Raw genomic sequence first — 20,039 nt, forward strand, 5'->3', positions numbered from 1 at the left:
ACTCTGCGATGTCAACAAGGGACTCAGGACCCCCCCCCCCCCCCCCGATCGAGATCGAGATGCTTGAGGCACTCTATGCTTGAGGTGACTTCTTGTGCGACATGGAATTCCAAATGTTAATTTCACCATTAAGAACTTGAAATAAAACAAAATCCAGAAATTTGCCATAAAAAAGGGCAATTTGGGGGATTTGAGGTCGGCATTCAAAAGAACAGTATTCCAGAGTTTTGTTCTTGTGCTAGCTCCCCCTCAGTAGGCGATTGGTGGCGCTCTACTGTCAAGGAAGGTGTCGGAGGCCGCGGCTCGCGAATTTTTTTCCCCCAGCATGGTAAAGGCCACTCGCGTTCCAAATCACAGTCTGTGTGTGTTGGCTGGGAACCGTTTGTGCGGTGTGCTGGTACTGCTGTGTATTTTCAGATACTACATCCTGAAACCGACCTAGTGCGACAATAAACTAATATTGTAAATAAGAAGAGAATTAATTGATTGATTGAGGTTATATTGAGAAGGTATGTTTGCTAGCTCTTTAAATATTACCATTTCACATTTTCCCTGTCTATTTCTCGAATACATTATCTCTCTCAGCTGAATCATCTGATCTGGTCTTCGGTTCAGGTTCAGCGGCGTCTCAAATAAAGTGAATATGATGACAGGTTTTCGAGTATTATTAACCCCACCCATCATACATGTACGTAGTACGAGTACTACCAAAAGTACCATGACTACTGAGTGGCTACACTAGCCTTGCCCACAAAAGTGGGGCTAGTTTTCGAGATGACGACGTATTTTGCTATTCTCTATCATTTTATCAATTATTGAATCATTGACCATTAAATTATCATTAGTTAGACCCATCCCAGCCCAGTAACTGATCATAAACTTACTGAGGCGCTGTGTTATTTTAATGTTTACTCCTATCCTACCTAGTTATCCTGGTGTCATGTGTTTTCAGTAGGATAACAGGAAAACAATTCACAATTAAAATCTGAATGTTTTTTTGTTCAAATCATCTATCAATTTTTTTAACAATAACACTTACACTTCACATGGTGTGTTGAAGTTTTTAAAGTTTTGGTTTTACGCTGCGAGAGACAGTCGGCCATTAACAGTGCTTAAATGCATGCACGACATTGGAGCAACGTCATATGTTTTCACACCTTTCATTGGTTGGTATTTTATTGAATATTCAGAAGCTAGTATGGCGTGTGGACACTTATTCTCAAACGTCTGGGGTTTATTGGTAAAAAAATGGTACACACCAATAAGTATCCGAATGAAATATTGACCGTGTCCGGCGTGCAGAATAAATCAAAAATATTAGTCAATTACTACTTAAAAAATTTAATTACATTTTTGTTCTAAGGCATTTATATGGCTACTATGAGTATATTAGAATCCAGAGATATCAAAGGCATGAAAGTAAAACACCCCACCGCCCTTGAAGCACACACACTTCATAACAATCCGTTTTCCCCCATTTCAGACCAGTAACGTTTGGTTTCAGGAGATAAGAAACCAATCTATGATGTTTTCTCTTTAATATAGACTTAATATTTATTACGCTCATCGGAATTTGTTACAGTATGCTGTTTTTTGTAATTTTCACTTAAAATATTTTATTTTTTTCGCCATATTGGCACACCATAGAATCCCAAATAGTAACCACCTCACATGATCCATCTAGTGACTAAAGCAGAATAAAACTCAATCTAGCAGATAGTAATTTTGTTTTGAACTTTTGAGGTTGGATGATGTTTCTTTGACTCATTTGAATGTTGGCATAATAATGCACTAGTGATTTGTACCAAAAATCAATCATTTTATAATGTTTGGGCATAACCAACGACAGGAAACTTTATTCTCAGCATGATTAAGCCAGATGAAAATACAGACCGTGAGTAAACTGCATAGCTTCTGTCACCGGTGCAGCTTGCACAATCTCGCCGTAAACGGGAATCAAAGTTGGGGTTCGAAAACATATGAGGGTCGATAACGTATGACGCTACGATACTTACTCTTAAATCTTAGAACTATTCGTCGGTATCGTCTCCACTACGTTACACACTTGGCTTCTACAATAGCGGAACGAACTTCATAGTTCCAACTTCTAATGCCTAATCTAATTCTAACTACTCAGTAGTAGTACAGCACTACTGTACTACTGCTACATCATTGTACACTCATGACACTAGGATAGGGGTAGGGCGCTGAAGTTGCAATAACGTAACCCTCCTCCACTTGGACTTGCGGCCGTCAGGTAGGAGGACGGTTACGCTATCGCAACTAGCCTAGGCGCTATAATGACTATTATGACTCAGTGAGAGTGAAAGAAAATGACTGAGAATGAATTGTTTATAGTACTATTCTATTGGTAACATTGCTGATTTTAATTTAAATTAACCATAATTAGACCCAGTAGTAAGTACTTGGGGCCCTGGTACTCCTTTTTTCGAAATGTTGTCATTATCGGTCGTACTAGCATGCCATGACCGATACGAAAAGAATTCGAAAAAAGGAGTACAGCGCCCCAGTCACTGGGTCTACCATAAAAAAATTCCAATTTGTTAATTTGTAAAAATGTTAGAAATTATAAAAAAACATTATGATCATCATGAGTCATGAGTAGCTTAGCTAGCAACATCATACAGTACATACTCCATGACTGTGTTCCATCCCAACTCAACAATCGCCCAATTGCAACGTGTGCATTGAAGTTTTACTCTAACTCTAACTAACTAAAACAAAATATAAGGAAATGCTGTCATCAAATAACAGGAATGAATGTCTCTAAGTAGTCCATACAAACCAGGAAACATGGCTGTTCTTTCCAGTTGGTGCGGCTTTGTTTATTTATTTACTTAATTTTGTGTCGTGTGTGTGTGTGTGTTTGACTGTGAGTGTTTCTTGTCATTCTATTTCTAAATTATTTATATGCCTTCCTGTCATTCTAAATAGTTGCTTAACCTATTCCCTGCATGTTAACTAGTACGTTAATTTCTGTAGTTATTATCTTCAAATTTCTATACAATGCATCCGTCCTTCATTATGATACTCATCACTAAATACGTGTTTTCTAGTGTATGCTTAAATTGTTATGGCGACATGAAAATAAATTTTCATTGATTGATTGATTGATTGATTGTATAATACCCCTGAATTTCTGTGCTACTAGCTATTTAAGCAAAGAATGCCTCGTAATGTAGAGTATGCGCACAAGCAAAAACTCCCTGCTTATCTGTGGAATACCCTTCTCTGCTTCCATGCGCTGATCCTTTGATTACAGTTATTGCGCACAATTGTTAAGGATGACGTCGTCCGTCACATTCGTTTTGTTTTTTGTTTTCTTTTAACCAGGACTTTCATTGTTTTTTTTATTAGATTTTGCTAAATCAGTGACCACAGATGTAATTTTTTGCCTTTGTTGGGAAGTGGACTTGCTTTTCTTTGTTTTCCTTGAAAGCTAACATTGTTTTGTTTCATTTCCTCATTTCAGCATGGTGACACGACACATGTAGCTTTGGGTAATTTTCCAAGGAGCTTGAGTTACAAAAGTTTCATTGTGGAATAAAACTTTGGATTCATCTCTTCTTTATCAACGGGTTAGACGACCAAGTGGGTCTTCCGCTCAACGAAAGGCACAAGTTAACTCGAGTCTTGCAGTGGGTTTTTTAACTGGTGATTCACCTTGGGTGAAACTATTATCAAACATGAACGATATGGCAAACATGTATTGTCGTCCAGATGATAACTCCTGCTTCACTGTCGAGGCTTGTAATGAACTATATGCAAACTTCCCCAAGTTACCAGACATCCCAATCGAATGTGACGGTACTTACGGTACTTGCCGTACTTTCGGTAAGTACATATTAATAATATCAATGTCTTGTATAGGGCACGTATCTACCAAACAAGGTACTCAAGGCGCTGAGATATCCAGAAAGATAGGTCATTGCAGTGATGAATTCTGAGACCCAACTATGTAGCACCTCATAAGGGTGCATTAAGCAGCCACAGCCAGTAACACCGGGGCGAACCCCTTCTTTTTTCAATAAGTGCACTGGGTTCTTTAACATGCGTTACACAGCACATGGGACCAACATCTTTACGTCCCATCCAAAGGACAAAGCAATGGTTAAGTTTTTTACTTATAGACACACTGTCACGGCTGGGGACTCAGCAGATGTTACACTGACAGTCATTTGAAAAAGACTCCATGATAAACACAGCACTTATTAAGAGCAAAGTATCTGACCCCCAAAAATGTCATTCAAGGGCGCCAGTTTGCAAAGTCAAAATCAAAAGTCCAGGATTTAAAATGCTTGTTTGAATTGAAGAGGTGAGTTTCGAGCTGTTGTTTGAAGATTGAAGGACTGCTCTGTGTTCTGTGGTCAAGCGGCAGTGAGTTCCAAAGATGCAATGTTAGAGAAAGCTCTGTCATGAGAATGAGTACTGTAATCCATCGAACAAGCCCAACTACAATTTTGCTTGAGGATTTTCAAAGCGAGTACAACAAATTACTAAGGCACATTAATCCCATGTAAAAACTCTTTTATTTTTCTCGGGGATGTCCATTGTCTTCCAGATCTGGCCCATCACTTTGGAACAGACTCCATAAATGTGCAAGTCTCTAGCGGATGCAAACATTGGGACCTGTTTAACAGTAGACTAAATTCATGAAGCCTTGGGCCCAATTTGATAAATGCCTGTAAGCAAAAAACTTTGCTAAGCACAGAGTAGTATTGCTTAGCAGAATCAGGTTACCAGCCAAAATTACATTAAATTTGCGTTGATGTGGCTGGGTGATCCTCCCTATCGTTAGTTAATTTGGTTGATGACACCCCTCTGAAATTAGGCGTCCTCTGAAATTCCAATTCTAACTCCTTTTTCTTCTTCCAGGTTGCTCATGGTGGTTATTGATGTTGCTGCTGTTAATTCCCATAAGTTGTTGCCTGGCGTGTTACTTGTGAGTATTCACTACATTAAATTGGATATTCTAGAAAAGCTTTATACGTTTACTGACAATCTGTTAATTTGTGTTTACTTTCTAATAATAATAATACAAAGGGAGTCTTAGGCGCCGGTATCCGCCACAAAAAAAAGGGCCTCATTGCGCTCGCTAATGATACAAATAAACAGTTCAAAAGAAAGGAACAGAAAAAGTATGTTGAGAGTCGCTGGTCAACACTTCTTCAAAGAGGTGAGCTTTGAGGGCAGTTTTAAAAGAATATGTCGTATTTGCAGTGGTAAGGAAGACTACTCCACACCTTCCTGATGTTTTAATTGCAATGAGAGAATTTGGTGTATATGACCAATGACATTTGATTGTCGCAGGCCAGTTTATTCGTAAATGCTGGATCTTTTCTCTGGAGTGAACTTGCTTAAGATATTTGTTATATTTCTAATGTTCAGACTTGCAAAGTTACTTTCAAAAAAACTCACCCTTTCAAGATGTATTTCTTTAATTCATAGTTTTGTTGCGTTCCATTGTTAATTATTTTGTTTTCCTAATTTGTCTTATTACGGATATATCCTGTTTTGTTTACATTGTTCCTGCTTCCTTCTCTGCGCCTTGAGTAGACTTGTGGACAAGTCGTTAATGTCTGCCGTGGTGAGAAAGTCGAGGTGTGGCGGTGCTCTTGCGATATCACTGCTCTCGCGCGAACTGCTGGTTGACGACTTCTACTCCCCATTAAATGGGACCGTAGTCGTGAGAGCAGTAGTCTCGCGGGGCCAGCAGTCTCGCAAGAATACCGTAGGAATGGCGGGGAGATTGGGAACGCTATCACCGGGACAGACATTTAACGACTTGTCCACATTCATTTTATTTTAAAAATACTTCATATTCAATTCAAAACATTCGCATAACATGTAGTATGTACCTGTTGCCTGCAATTCAAGTGAACACTGTACGCACTCCATTATCAGCCATTGTTCACAAACATTTCAGAAGGCTATTGTTACGTTTTGACTCTCAAAAAGGCAGACCATGATAGGCACGTGTAAGTACACTATAAGGCCATGGTCAACAGAGAGAAAGAACGGTTCTTGTGTTTTAAAAACAATGTGTCACTGTCCCCCTTCCTGAAGTTATTCCTAATTATCAACTCTTTGTAAGATATTTGTTCTGAACACTTTGCACATTAACCCTGTCTTCTTTAAAAGCTTTTGCACACCATGGGTTCTGGGAAGAGTTTTGTCTCTCCTTACCATGCTTACATGTACCTCTCCTTTTCATGCTGTGAAATTAATTGGTGATGGTTGATGTTTGTTGTTTGCATTGACAAATATGCACACACTAATTTAGAGAAATCAGCAAGCAGTGGTTTTCTATTGTTGCTTTTAAAAAGTATAATGCTTATAAAGGCCTACACTTTTTTAAGGAAGATGAAGTTGGCTGAGTGATCTCTTTCCCCGCCTTTGACCTCTGGGCCCCTGTCATTTGGGGCTTAACTGCACTGTTTTGAAATGACTGGCCAGATTATTTTTTCCTACCCAAGTGGTAGTCCAGCCCAATGGTGTACGGTGGCTTTAATTATGAAGAGCTTGCACCCTTCTTTTTCTTTGTACTTGATTTTGTTAATTTCTCTTAACACATAACCACAGGAGGAAATGCTACCGAGTGAGAGATAATAGGCATGGTGTAGTAAATGATGCATCTGCCGCTCAACCAACGTCCAACCGCAACATTCCATTAGATGCACAGTAAAGCCGGCATGTCTACTACAGCCAAGCCCTGAGACACCCCCGAACCCAAGGGCTTCATACACACACCACGTTCATGACCCTCCTTCATGCTCATGTTGGATCTGTCACTCATCTTATTTTTGATTATTTCGGTTCGGTTCACTTTGCGCCCCCCCCCCCCAAAAAAAAAAAAAAAAACCAACAACAACATGGAAATCAATTTTTTTTTTCCTGCTTTTGCATCATCAAATCTTTGTCTACCTCTTGGGTATTGAGATCATGCACAATGTGCCTGGGGCATAGCCAAATGGTATAGCAAAAGGTAATCGGCTCAGTGAGCGTTTTATTAAAATTTAACAAATTGAATGGGTATCTATTTGTCGTGACCCAGACGGCCATTCAATCCCTGTACTACTATAGGTTTGTCAGTTTATGTACATGAGGTACCTAAAGTGCTCACACTACAAACAACTGTTTTGTCAACGAAAACCAATTCTGTAATGTTGCTTTAGGTGTGGGAAGGTTTTCAGAAGTTTGTAAGTTAGACCTATCAGTTGTGTGTATTTTGTTTAAAGGGTCTATGTACTTTTTGTAGGACAAAAAACACAACGTCCACAGATTTACATTAAACATACACAGTTTGAAGATAATGATGGTAGAAAGCTTCACTGAAACTATTACTTGCTGAGGTGCTGTATTTTTTGAGAAATGAGTAAAACAATGTTGTCATGGAAATAATTTTCGTCCCAGTGATCATGAGACAAAAATTTTAGAATGTAAAAACGTACTTTCATGACATTGTTTTACTCATTTCTCAAAAACTACAGCACCTCAGCAACTAATACTTTAAGGTATACGCTTTCTACTATCATTATCTTCAAACAGTGTAAATTTAATGTAAATCTGTGGACATTGTGTTTTGTGTTACAAAAAGTACCCAAATCCTTTAAAAGTTATTTCATTCCGAGTGTGCGTTTCTTTCACTTATCACCGTGGTGTTTATATTTTCCCCTCTCCATGTACATTTAGTGGTTATTTACAACTTGCAAGCATTTTTTTTGCGATATTTTTGTGTTTTTAAACCAAAGGTTGGGTTGCTGTTTGATTTTGAAGTTAATTAATACTAAATATTGTTTCATTTTTCATGCTGTATAGACCGTATTTTATGACGTCACTAATTCAAACATCTGCCCTATTACATGGTGTCAGTAAGCGCGTGCGTGTAGGTGTGCGTGCATGTTCCATAGAAATCAAACTGGGAACGCTGCGTGCTGCGTGTTCATTGATGTACGGGTTTTGACATGCATTCGGCCTGCCCTACAATATTACCACTTTCATCAACAAAGGGGTTATTCGATACGGTCTATAGAGAGAGAAACAACATTTTTTAAAGGCAGTGGACACTTTTGGTAATTACTCGACATAATTATTAGCATTAAACCTTACTTGGTAAAGAGTAATGGGTAGAGGTTGATGGTAAAAAACATTGTGAGAAACGGCTCCCTCTGAAGTAACGTAGAAAGAAGTAATTTGATTTTGAGACCTCGGATTTAGAATTTGAGGTCTCGAAATCAAGCATCTGAAAGCACACAACTTCGTGTGACAAGGGTGTTTTTTTTGTCATTATTATCTCGCAACTTCGACGACCGATTGAGCTCAAATTTTCACAGGTTTGTTATTTTATGCATATGTTGAGATACACCAAGGTCCAAGTGAGAGGACTGGTCTTTGACAATTACCAATAGTGTCCAGTGTCTTTAAACATATTTATTCGCCTTTTATTTTTGTAATTTTGTTTTCCTATTTGCCATCCAATTTATAACACAGTTTTTTCTAACAAGCACTTCATCACTCGTTCTTAGATTACCTCCACTGTAAAATATAATTCATAAAATGTATGGTTTTCTTCTTTGTGTGTAAGAACTATATTTATCAAAATTAAACATCTATTATTTATCGATGTGATACCCGCTGCCAAAACATAGGATTCGAACTGCCACTAGCTGCCGGGCAACCTCGGTAGTCTAGTTGGTAAGACACTGCTCTAGAATTGCAAGGGTCGTGGGTTTGAATCCCACCCGAGTAACATGCCTGTGATATTTTTTCCAGGGACTCGGGAAAGTGCTGAGTGTACAGTGCTAACACACATTGGTTAATGGGTAAACAAAACAAAATTAATATGTTTATCAAGATTGTATATTTTATTATTGTTAAAAGGTTTGTAAGATCCTGGTACTGTATTTATTCAAGATTGCATTTTTTTAAAGTTTGTATAGACACTTATTATGTGTCCGTCCTGAATGTAAAATCAATATGGAACTGTAGGGGGCCTACTGCTTGCTATCCAAGTGCTTATGGTGCAGGCCTGATGCTTCACAGAGGCAACAAAGGTGATTGCCTCCATCAAAAACGAAGCATACAAGCCTGGTGGAACCGCAAACCTTGCCAAATGATCATCAAGGCACTATTTCATAAAGCATACACAAGCACAAAATCTTGCTAAGCACAGAAAACTCTTACTAAGCAAGAAATAGCCCACCAGCTAAGATACCGTACATTTACCACTTAAAACCGGACATCAAAATATCGATGGCTTCCGTTTTCTTTTCACCAGGAAATGGCATGTATTCCCTTTTATTGAGGAACTTGGTGGGTCTTCATGTGATATGGAAAGTATTGAGTTAACAGACCACCCAGATTCTTCACAATTGGACAGTGCTCCAGCAGGCAGCACACAGGCAGGCAATAGCGGGGAGTGTGGCGATGAGGCAGTACACATAAGGAATTAAAGTCACCTGGAAGTGGTATTTTTTCAAAATAAAGCTTTTGTCACTAATTTATGTGTTTTGATGAGTGGAATGTGAATAAACAGTTAACTAAGGTTTTAAAAAATCAGTTCTTATGTTATTTACAAATTTAAGAGTAGACCCCGACCCGAGAGGGCGCTGTTCGTGACGTCAATCGAGGCAGACTTTGCCTGTAATGCGTAGAGTAAACACAATTGCAAAGTACATGTACGGACCAAGTCATGAGTTTGTACGTCATTTGTACGTACAAGTCATTTGTTTTGTTTTTTTCCGGCAATGCCGACCAGGTGTATTGCTGCTGAATGCAAACGTACCAACTCACGACTTGGAAGTACATGTACTTTGCACGTGTGTTTACTATACGCATTGCAGGCAAAGTCTGCCTCGATGGACGTCACAAAAGGGGTAGGCGGAGTCAGCCCCCCCAAACAACTTTATATATTTTTTAAACATGATTTTTCTTTTTAAGTCGCATAAATTCAGAGGTGTTAAAATTACTATGACAGAAAATTAGTATAAAATTCAATCATGTAGACAGGGTTTTACTGTCTACACATTGTAACTATGGGGTAAAAACCAGTGATAATAATTCAGTGATGGTCAAACTGTCAGTTATATGTCTCATCACCAAGGAGACTCACTCTTATTAGCTTTCACTCAAAGTACATGAAAAAGTTTGACAGCTGAAACAGTGAGTGGGCGACTGGACGCGCTAGTAGAATTCGAAAGATCGACTGTTGTAGTCTTTAAGAACGACTCTGGAGTGTCTAGGGTTAGACGTCGATCTTGTCATGAGCTGATCCAATGTAAATTTTGTTAAGTTAGCCTGGCAGACACAAACATTTATTTGGGTTGACGTAGAGTCGCTCCTAATCTATTTGGTTGGCGCGACTCTGGCGCACCTGTCTGAAACTAGTGTTAGTATTGTAGTTGATTCTTCAAAAGAATTAAAAATAATTTGTGTACATTTAAAAATGCAATGTATATTTCTGACCCCCTTTATTTCCTGTTGTAAAACAACACTATTTTGAGATAACCTTACAGTGAAACTGTGTCTGTGTACACCTTTAAAACGAAAGTATACTTTTAAATAAAGATTTTTTATATATACAATAAAACTAACCTGAGAAAATTTCATTTCAAAAGGTGCTCATGTTTTTTTGAGATGACCTCAAAATTCTGGAGCAATGTCCATGCACAAAGAATAATCCCTAATAGGAATCGGAATGTGAGAGATGTTACTGCCAGTAATGCTTCTCACATTCAAATGTTTGGGGATTACAGCTTGCTTTCCCTCTTTACCACATTACATCAAAGTGAAATGATTCTCAAAATGCTTTATACTAACGAAAGCTGCTGTAGACTTTTAACCAAGTAACTTTTTATTGCCATCAATTTTAAAGGCAGTGGACACTCATTGGTAACTATTACAAATAATTGTTAGCATACAAAAACTTTCTTGGTAACATGTAATGGAGAGCTGTTGATAGTATAAAACATTGTGAGAAACGGCTCCCTCTGAAGTGACGTAGTTTTCAAGAAAGAAGTAATTTTCCTCAAATTTGATTTCGAGACCTCAGAATTAGATTTTGAGGTCTTGAAAGCACACATCTTAGTCTGACAAGGAAGAGTGTTTTTTCTATCATTATTATCTTGCAACTTCGATGAGGTTTGTTATTTTATGCATATGTTGAGATACACCAAGTGAAAAGACTGGTCTTTGACAATTACCAATAGTGTCCAGAGTCTTTGAGAGTATTTTAAGTGTACTATGTGGCTACTCTTGGTTTTTTATGCTGCGTTGTGAATGCTAAGATTTTAAGTGATAGGTCCCTACACTAATGTATTATTAAAGACTAGATTTTGGAACACACTGGTACTTATTCATATTATACAGTACATTTGTCCCAGTGCAAATGGCACTATAGACCTTTATCATGGTGTAGCCGTCTTGAACTTTTCCCATTGACATCAATGTAACCAAATTGAGGCTAGAACAAAATAGTCTGGCTCCTATTTGCACATTTATTTTTAGCATTCATTTGTTGTTATTCGATACAAGGAACATGACCAAGATTGAGACATCACGATAAAGGTCTATATAATAGGTTCAGGTGTGACTCAGCTTGTGAATTTATTTAATTGTATTCAGCACGATAATTGTTGTAACTTTTACACAAAGAAAGTAAGACTTAATGGGAGACTTTCTGGGACGATAGAGGGCAGCAGACTTACCGGGTAAATCCATTGTTCTCAGAATTATGCGCATGTTCAGAACTACGTAAACAATGGAAATTTACCCGGTATGTCTGCTGCCATCTAGCGTTGGAAAGTCTCCTATTCACATGGGACAGTATAGTGCCTACATAATTGTCTGCACATTATAATAACCATGGAGGAAGGAAGTGGACATAAAATAGAAACATGGTACGTTACGTCATGGTTTTGACTGACTCATGTGTTGAACTAGAGGGCGTATAAAATCATGTGACTCTTGACGGCCTGACAAGAAGCATTTGCACTGACCCATCATATAACACTGGTCACTTACAACAGAGAGCTGTTAATAATATAAAATATTGTGAGAAACGGCTGCAGCAACTTAGTTTTTGAGAAAGAGGTCATTTCTCCCTCAAATATTAAAATACTTCAAGCCTTTTATCATGCATCTAAAGCACACAAGTTTGTGCAACAAGGGCGTTTTTCATTAATTATTCTCTCTCAACTTTGATGTCAAATTGAGTCAAATTTGTGTTTGTTATTTTATGCATTATGTTGGGACACACCAAGTGAGAATACTGGTCTTTGACAATTTTAAAAAGTGAACCGTGCCTTTTAGACTATTTCCAATGGTAAGACAAAATTTGTTTTACTTTAATTAATATTTAAAGCTTTACATAGTATTATACATGACTGAAAATACTCTTTTGCACAATGGATGTTTGTTTGCTTTGCTTTTTTGAGGGGGGGGGGGGCAAAGATCAAGTCAGGTTCCAAGTTCCATTCCAGGGAATTTTGTAAATATTGTCTGAAATGTAACAAGTTATTTTACATGAAGAATGTAAGACTTTAAGTGCTCAGAGGCATCAGTGCGTGCTTTTTAGAACTCCATATTAAATATAAAGATTTATTTAACAGGAATCATGTTGTTTATAATCGTTAAATCAATGTGTTAAAGAGTTTGTGTATTTCACTGGTGTGTGATATTGACTACCGTACCGGCAGCTTTGTTTTAGTAGGGATGCATATTAGTGCGACAAAACCTAAGCCGAGTGTTGCAAATTGCGATAATCAAAACCCATTCATCTAGCCCACCTTGTTGGGCTGTTGGCTCTCTTTTACCGTCAGTCTTTACTCTTATCGTAGTCGCCATTTGATAGAAACACCGATGATAAAAGTGAGCCCTATCCAACAAGGTGGACTACCTCCATCCTCGTGATGCCCGTTTGAAGGGTGGGGGCACCAAGGCGAGGACTAGGGGCCACAAAGGCTGTTGCCTCACTGTAATTCCAGGTATGAAAGCTGGTCAAACCAATGTGAAATATTTCACCTTCATGTTTTGTTTGAAGGAAGCCAAGGTACACCCATGCAACGTTTCAGCTCATAGTTGCATAGACAAAATTATAGGCTGCAGCAAAGTTATGTTAGTTTTAGGCAGTACTGCTTGTCTGGTTGTGGTTTTGGAACTTTTTGTTTTAACATTTTTTCGTTTACATAAACAACTGGTAAATCCATGATTTTACTGTTCTACATCTTTCGGCTCTGAAGCATGCAATGGAAGTAAAACTTTTGTTTTAATCTGTATTAATATTACATAAAAGTTCAATTACATTTGCTTTTCTTTTGGATGTTCTAAATAAACTGAAGCATACTAGAAAGTAAATGCACTGTGTTGTTTGTTTTGAATTGTCATTGTTAATGTGTTTTAGATGTAGTGTGGCACCTAGGTTGGTGAACTATGGAAAGTCATAAATAAATGCAAACAAAACACATGACCACAGTTTGTTGGGATTATCACTATTCAAAAATAGTGTTGAATTAACAAAGCAACAAATCCTGGGAGGCAGGGCCTACAGTTTGCAGAAAATGTTCAGTGAATTCATTTCTAGAATCTGTTAACACAATTAAATGTTTTGCTAACATTTGGCCGACCATGTAAATGACAACTATAACAATTTCATAAAAATGTCATTGCTGAACAAAAGTTGAGTTGGAAACCATCCACAAAAATGCAAACTCATTTTTCTTAGCCAGTTTTTATCAACAAATGAAGGTCTACATTTGTGGGTTCTTATCTAAGCCTGTTCAGCATCTAGATGAGGTCTATAGAAAAGCAGTGCACCCTCTAGCCTTTTGTCAAGGCCTTCGTGTTGTAGGAGCGACTGGAACGAGAGACCACGCGCTCCCCACTTCGTGGTCTCCTGTTCCAGTCGCTTGGGATCGCGGCTCTACTCCAAGCCACGATCGCTTAGACAAAAGGCAAATGCAACCTCCAGAGGGCGTTCTTTTTTGTTTATAAGTACTAACTCCGATAGATGTCGCAGCGCGCTACTAGATCAGGCATTTTATCAGTGTAGGCTCCACCGCTACGCGACGTGTAGACTGCAGTTTGGTCCAGTGTTCTTCATCAGGAAGTGCAGGAATCCCTCGGGACATGCTACATGTGAATTGATCACTGGACCCACTTAACTGGACTGTCGCACATCATGGCCACCGTCAACTTCTGCAGCCCCATGCTAGCCATGAATGAAACAGTTTGCCACAATGTGTCCTGCATGTCATTACCGCCGCCTGAACTTCCACCACTATTCAGCTGCAGTAACTGTAGGTGTTTGATTTTACTTCTCATTTTATTATAACATTTGATAAACAAGTTCGACAGATTGTTGAATTACAAAATATTCATAAGCCGTATTACTCAGCTGTCACAGTACATGCTGATGTGATTAGATGATGGATGTGAGGCACAAAGTACATCTGCACTAAACATTCAATGACTAACACTATTATAGTATTATTATTGTTAACAGTGCAGTGGTGTAGGACAGTGTGTGTTTGAATGTTCATCAAAGGAGTTCGGCAAACTCCCGCAAAGGAAACACCATTGAGGTAGAATTCTACCTCTGTGACACCATGGAGGTAGCTACCTCCATGGTGACACCAAGCTGGCAACTGCCAATCTCTCTCATACAAACATTGGTGGAATGTCTATGATTATGATTTACACAAATCAAGAAATTGTGATACAGTAACTAGACAACAATATTTAATTTAGTCATTGTGAAATCAATGTTAGCTAGAGGATTCGAACCCACAACCTTGTGTTTGCAAGTCCTGCAGTTTTACCACTTGACCACGGTGAAAAAAAAAGGAATATTTGTATGGATTTCATAAATCATGACAGCGCCAACCACCAACCAAGGTCATTACCACGCAGTGATGGCCGGGTCCGAACACTGTTCCCATTAATAAATACCTTTTTAATGAAATAAACAGCTAAAATTTTGAAAAATGTTGTGACTTTTCTTTCGACGATACTTCCAGTAGATATGTTCAGGGGCCATATTTTAGCTTTTGATGGTTCTCATCTTTTTTGTGCGTTAATCGCATTACTGAGAGTCTAGTCTATTTCGAGACCAGTGACTCACTGTTAGTGTTAAGCACCCTTACTGGGATCGATAGCTGTTTTTTGTGCATTAAAATGCGCACATGAGCTCGGTGTCCATGTAGCATGTCGCTGTAAACAAGACCATATGTGAACAAATGAGTTTATACGCGCGCACCTTTTTTACATTTTTTTAATACATTTTCAGTGTGAATGCGCATGTGCGCATAGGCATGCCATACAGTGCAAAGCGCAAACTAGTTTTACACAATGTATGCTGGTTTAGGGGTCATTTATTCGCTGTTTTCCAAAGCCGGTCCTTTATCATCCGTTAATACATGCCCACGTGATCGGGTCTTGACCAATCAGAGACTTGAAACTGTCCAAGGTAATTATTAATTAGGGAATAACAGTGCGAGTACCTGGTCTTCACTGCGAGGTAATAAGGTCCGTTAACAGCACCAGCCACCAACCAAGGTCATTACCACGCAGTGAAGACTGGGTACGAACACTGTTATTCCCATTAATAAATACCTTTTTTAGCGAATTAAACGGCTAAAATTGTCGCAATTTTGTGATTTTTCTCTCTGCGGTACTTCCAGAAATGTTCAGGGGCCATATTTGAGCTTTTGATGGTTCCCATCTCTTTCGTGCGTTAATCACATTACTGTAGAGTGTCATGGCCGAGTGGTTAAGAGCATCGAATTCAAGTTCTGGTGTGTTTTCACCGGAGTGTGGGTTCGAATCCCGGTCGTGACACTTGTGTCCTTGAGCAAGATACTTTACTATAATTGCTTCTCTTCACCCAGGGGAATAAATGGGTACCTGCGAGGGTAGAGGTTGATATTGTGAATGAAAAAGCCTTTGGAGCGATATAAACTGTTGCCCAGGTTGTATTCTCCCAAGGGAGCTGAGAAACATTAAAAAGGGATGTTATTGGCCCTATGACCAGGGCACTAATGTTAAGCGCTTAGAGAATTAAGTGTTAGTTATTAGGCGCTATATAAATCGAAAGTTATTATTATTATCTTCGAGACCAGTGACTCTTTTAAATAATGATCTGTTCAGCGCCTTCACTGGGGTCAAAGGAGGCAAATGATTGGACGATAGCTGTTCCTTGTGCGTGTAAACGCGCACATGAGCTCGGCGTCAGTTTATACGCGTGCACATGTAACATGCGCGCCCTCAAAATTGATACATTTTCAGCGCGCGTACGCATAAGTGCGCGAAGTTGCAATGAAACTAACAGGGATATAAATAAGCGTGCGATACAGTGCAACGCGCAAGGTTCACACAATGTATGCTGATTTAGTGGCCACTTATTCTGTATTTTTCCAAAGCCGGTCTTTATACCACCGTTAACACTCCCACACGTGACCAGGTTTTGACCAATCAGAGACTTGAAACCGTCCAAGGTATTTATTAATATGAATTTATGACCTAAATAGTTCTCAGCAGATGATTATTGGATTGACAAGATGGGCCTACACATGTGCAACTGACTGGTCAATATGCCTCCTTGGTTCCAACCCCTCTCTTGTATTCTTATTGATCCAACAGATACAGATCTGCCATCATGTGTCCGTCCCACCACTGTGCCTACAATAAGTGTAGCTACTGCTAATATGACATACGAGACTACTATGAGCAGTTCTACTCCGTCTGGTCCTGGTAGTGGTGGAAGTACATGTGATGAAACATGTATTGTTGTAATACTATGCCTATCAGGCCTACTGATAGTATTAATAGCACTAGCAGTACTACTGCACATGTACTGCAAGAAGACAGGGTAAGAACTTGACTTAATAGACCCTTCCCATGAAATATGTAAAATGCACGCAGCGCGTGCACACTTACATTTTGGTTGGCAAAATGAGGGAATACCTCACTGTTTTGTACATGGCTATTGGGTGTGTGACGCAGACGCGATTGCGCGTCTGCTTAGTGCAAAAATCTACGGCATTTGCCAACCAATAGGGTATGTACGCATGCGTGAATACAGCTAGCATACTTCATGGGAAGGGTCCATCATGCCATAAATATCACTTCTGAACAAAGAGTTGCAGTCATCCACCACATGTTGCTGTACTTTCGATTCGATGATCAAGATCCTCTTTCTATTTTCTTCTTCTTCGTCATTTAACCCCCTTCTTCTTCATTTAACCCCAAAATTACTACTTTTATTTGCAGGCTATTCAAGAATCGAAAGGCCCCTAGCAAATATGAATGTTCGAGAGAATTTGACCGGTCAAATTCTGCTGAACAAATTCTCTCTCAAGAGCAGCACAATCACCAGCGCGTTGAAATGCTGGAGAGCCATCGGGATTCTTCAAACAAGGATAACAATGGTTTACATAATGCAACAACAGTGGTAGGAATGAAAGACCCAGAACCGGGAACAACTCCAGAAATGAGTGTCTACCTTTGAAGGAACCAGAGCCCAATTTCATGGCACTGCTTACCGCCGATTTTTGTGCTTACGATCTCCACTCTCCGCTTACAGTGCAAGCCCTAAATGTGTGCCCTATCCTTGAAAGCGTGAAATGCCTGTAACGTGGATTACGCGCTAACCCGTGACATACGCTTGCCGATAGCACAGAATTCTCTGCTTCCGTAAAGCGCCGATTCTGTGCTTATGGTCAGCAGAGCAATGAAATTGGGCCCAGATTGTTCGTGGTGGGCTGCATGAAGTGCAGGGTGATGACAACCGGGTGTAGGAAGCTTTCAAGATGGCAATGAATTTAAAACGTTTATTGAATGACATGCAACCACTTGTCAGATTCAAATTTTTGTAATTTATAAATAGTTGTTTTCCATATAAACTGTGAAAAGTGAAAGTTTTGCTCAAAAAGCATTTATGGGACACTTGGTTCGGTTGAGTTAGCCCATGAGAAGCTTTTGAAACCGTTTGTTATAAAATGCATATGGTTAGAAAGATGTAAATAATAGTGATTTATATATTTTTATCATATATTGTTATGCTCTATAATGAATCAAATTATTTTCAATGTAAAATAAGTACTCAAATAAAAACCTTAAATTACAAAGGCTATAGCAGCTTGTATCCGGTGAAAGTTGCTTAGCCTCGTTTATCTGCATGGTCACTCTGTCAGGTACGATGTAAAAGACAAAACCGATATTGTGTTTTTTTATTGACTGTGAAAATAAAGAGAGAAACAAGAACAAAGACTATGTTTATCTATACAAATTTAAAAAGTCTCTTTTGAACGCCAACATTTTAGCCCGATTTTAGTCTACGAGAAAGACCTTTCTATGGGAGGGACGAACCATCAAGCCATGACTTATGTTTTACATTTATACCGTCCTTTTTGTTGGTAAGCAGTTTGAAACATTAATTCTATTTTCTTTTGGAAGCATGCAGAATATTATATCAAAAATAAAGTTATTGTACCGTAAGTTGTGCTACAAAAACACGAAGATGCCTTTTGATAATAATAAATATGTATCTAAACTGTAAATAATAGTGATTTTATCCCCCCTGGAAATGATCATGTTATTTATTATGTTATCTTTATGTTTTTGCTTTGCTGTGTATGGATCAAACTATTTTATTCAAAACATGTGTGCTTGATTATTACATTAAATAATTATGTATTAACAACTTTTCTTCAGATAAAAGTATTATGCCTGTATAAGACTTATTTTAATTTTACTTTCCCAACAAAATGTAGCCTTAAAATACTAAAGCATTGCGCACACGTATAACTTTGTAAATGGTTCAACTTGATCCCGTAACCTTAATGCATGCATGTGATAGACTTGCAATGATTTAGTCTCAGACGGGGACATCAACCAGTTCCCGTCAATCTTCAAGAAGAAGGGTGTTCACATTTTAATGTTCAGTTATTATACATTGTTTGAAAAAAAATACTCATGTGCTATACCAATGTGGTTCTGTAGCATGCACTGCAGTTGGTTGCCCCCAAGTTGCCTGTAAAATTTACCTCCTGTGACAATGCCCCAAATGTGATGGGGCAGTAAGGGTTTGCAATGTGGTGAAAAGGATACATCAAATACTGTGTGGTGATATAATGTGCATGTGGAATCTTTGAAAGATAAAAACGGCACAGTAAGCCCACAAATTTAATACTAACCCTCTGATTAATTTATTTGAGGCATTGAACAAGTATTTGGGTCATTGGCCGCAAGTTGTTTTGTCAGTGTTGGTGCACAGTGATTGGTGCCAAAGGCACCGGAACGTTTGGCAATGATCAACAGTATTCTAACTTGATGTATCCCAAGTTATATGCACACAATTACAAACCTGGGAAAACATTTGCTCAAATTGGTCATTGAAGTTGCAACAGAATAATGACACAAAATCATTATTATCTCGCAACTTCGACAACCATTGAGCTCAAGTTTTCACAGGTTTGTTATTTTATGCATAGTTGAGATACACCAAGTGAGAAGACTGGTCTTTGACAATTACCAATAGTGTCCAGTGTCCGATAAGCCACAACGAACATTGATTTTTGTTATCGCATTTGGCAGTCGTTCAAATACAGATAGTCCCGGGACATGTCAGAAAAGTTCATGAGTTACAAAAAACAATGTTGGCTTTCAATATTGAAACTGTTTTAACTTGTTTGTTCACCAGAGTTAACAATCGTTGTGTTTCACGTAAGAAAATATTCCCATCCGCAGTTCATGTTTCAAACAGTAAGGCCTACAGTAAATAAACATGGATATTGCCTTTCAAACTCGCAATTTACCATTTTATAAATAGCATTTTGGTTTTGCTTTTATTTCCTGATGAAGTGTGTAAAGTATAACAACCCTACATCAAGTAAATCGGCGCTTGACTTGAAATAACCGTTCATAGACCAAAGATAAATAAGTTTAGAACATTGACAACTTATCAAGACGAGTTCAACCTCAGAAGACACATCGATCGGCCCCAATAGATATGTCCATTATGG

At 38.6% G+C, this 20,039-nt stretch overlaps 2 protein-coding genes across 3 annotated transcripts; both read left to right on the plus strand.

Moving 5' to 3' along the window:
* The first annotated feature begins 356 nt into the window (after window positions 1-356).
* LOC117305897 lies at window positions 357-9,543 on the plus strand. 2 transcript variants are annotated; one of them, XM_033790786.1, is made up of 4 exons: window positions 357-509; window positions 3,494-3,855; window positions 4,897-4,963; window positions 9,299-9,543. In XM_033790786.1, exons 2-4 carry the CDS (start codon window positions 3,708-3,710, stop codon window positions 9,471-9,473), a joined length of 390 nt encoding a protein of 129 aa, XP_033646677.1. In that variant the 5' UTR covers window positions 357-509; window positions 3,494-3,707; the 3' UTR covers window positions 9,474-9,543. The 2 variants fall into 2 exon arrangements, with proteins under 2 accessions (XP_033646677.1, XP_033646678.1); XM_033790787.1 differs by lacking the exon at window positions 9,299-9,543 and adding an exon at window positions 6,604-7,309.
* Window positions 9,544-14,048: 4,505 nt separating this feature from the next.
* On the plus strand, window positions 14,049-18,105 carry LOC117305896. The gene is made up of 3 exons (XM_033790785.1): window positions 14,049-14,315; window positions 16,657-16,885; window positions 17,287-18,105. Exons 1-3 carry the CDS (start codon window positions 14,198-14,200, stop codon window positions 17,522-17,524), a joined length of 585 nt encoding a protein of 194 aa, XP_033646676.1. The 5' UTR covers window positions 14,049-14,197; the 3' UTR covers window positions 17,525-18,105.
* Window positions 18,106-20,039: the final 1,934 nt, after the last annotated feature.

This window comes from Asterias rubens, unplaced genomic scaffold (assembly GCF_902459465.1).
Source record: "Asterias rubens unplaced genomic scaffold, eAstRub1.3, whole genome shotgun sequence".
Lineage (NCBI taxonomy): Eukaryota > Metazoa > Echinodermata > Asteroidea > Forcipulatida > Asteriidae > Asterias > Asterias rubens.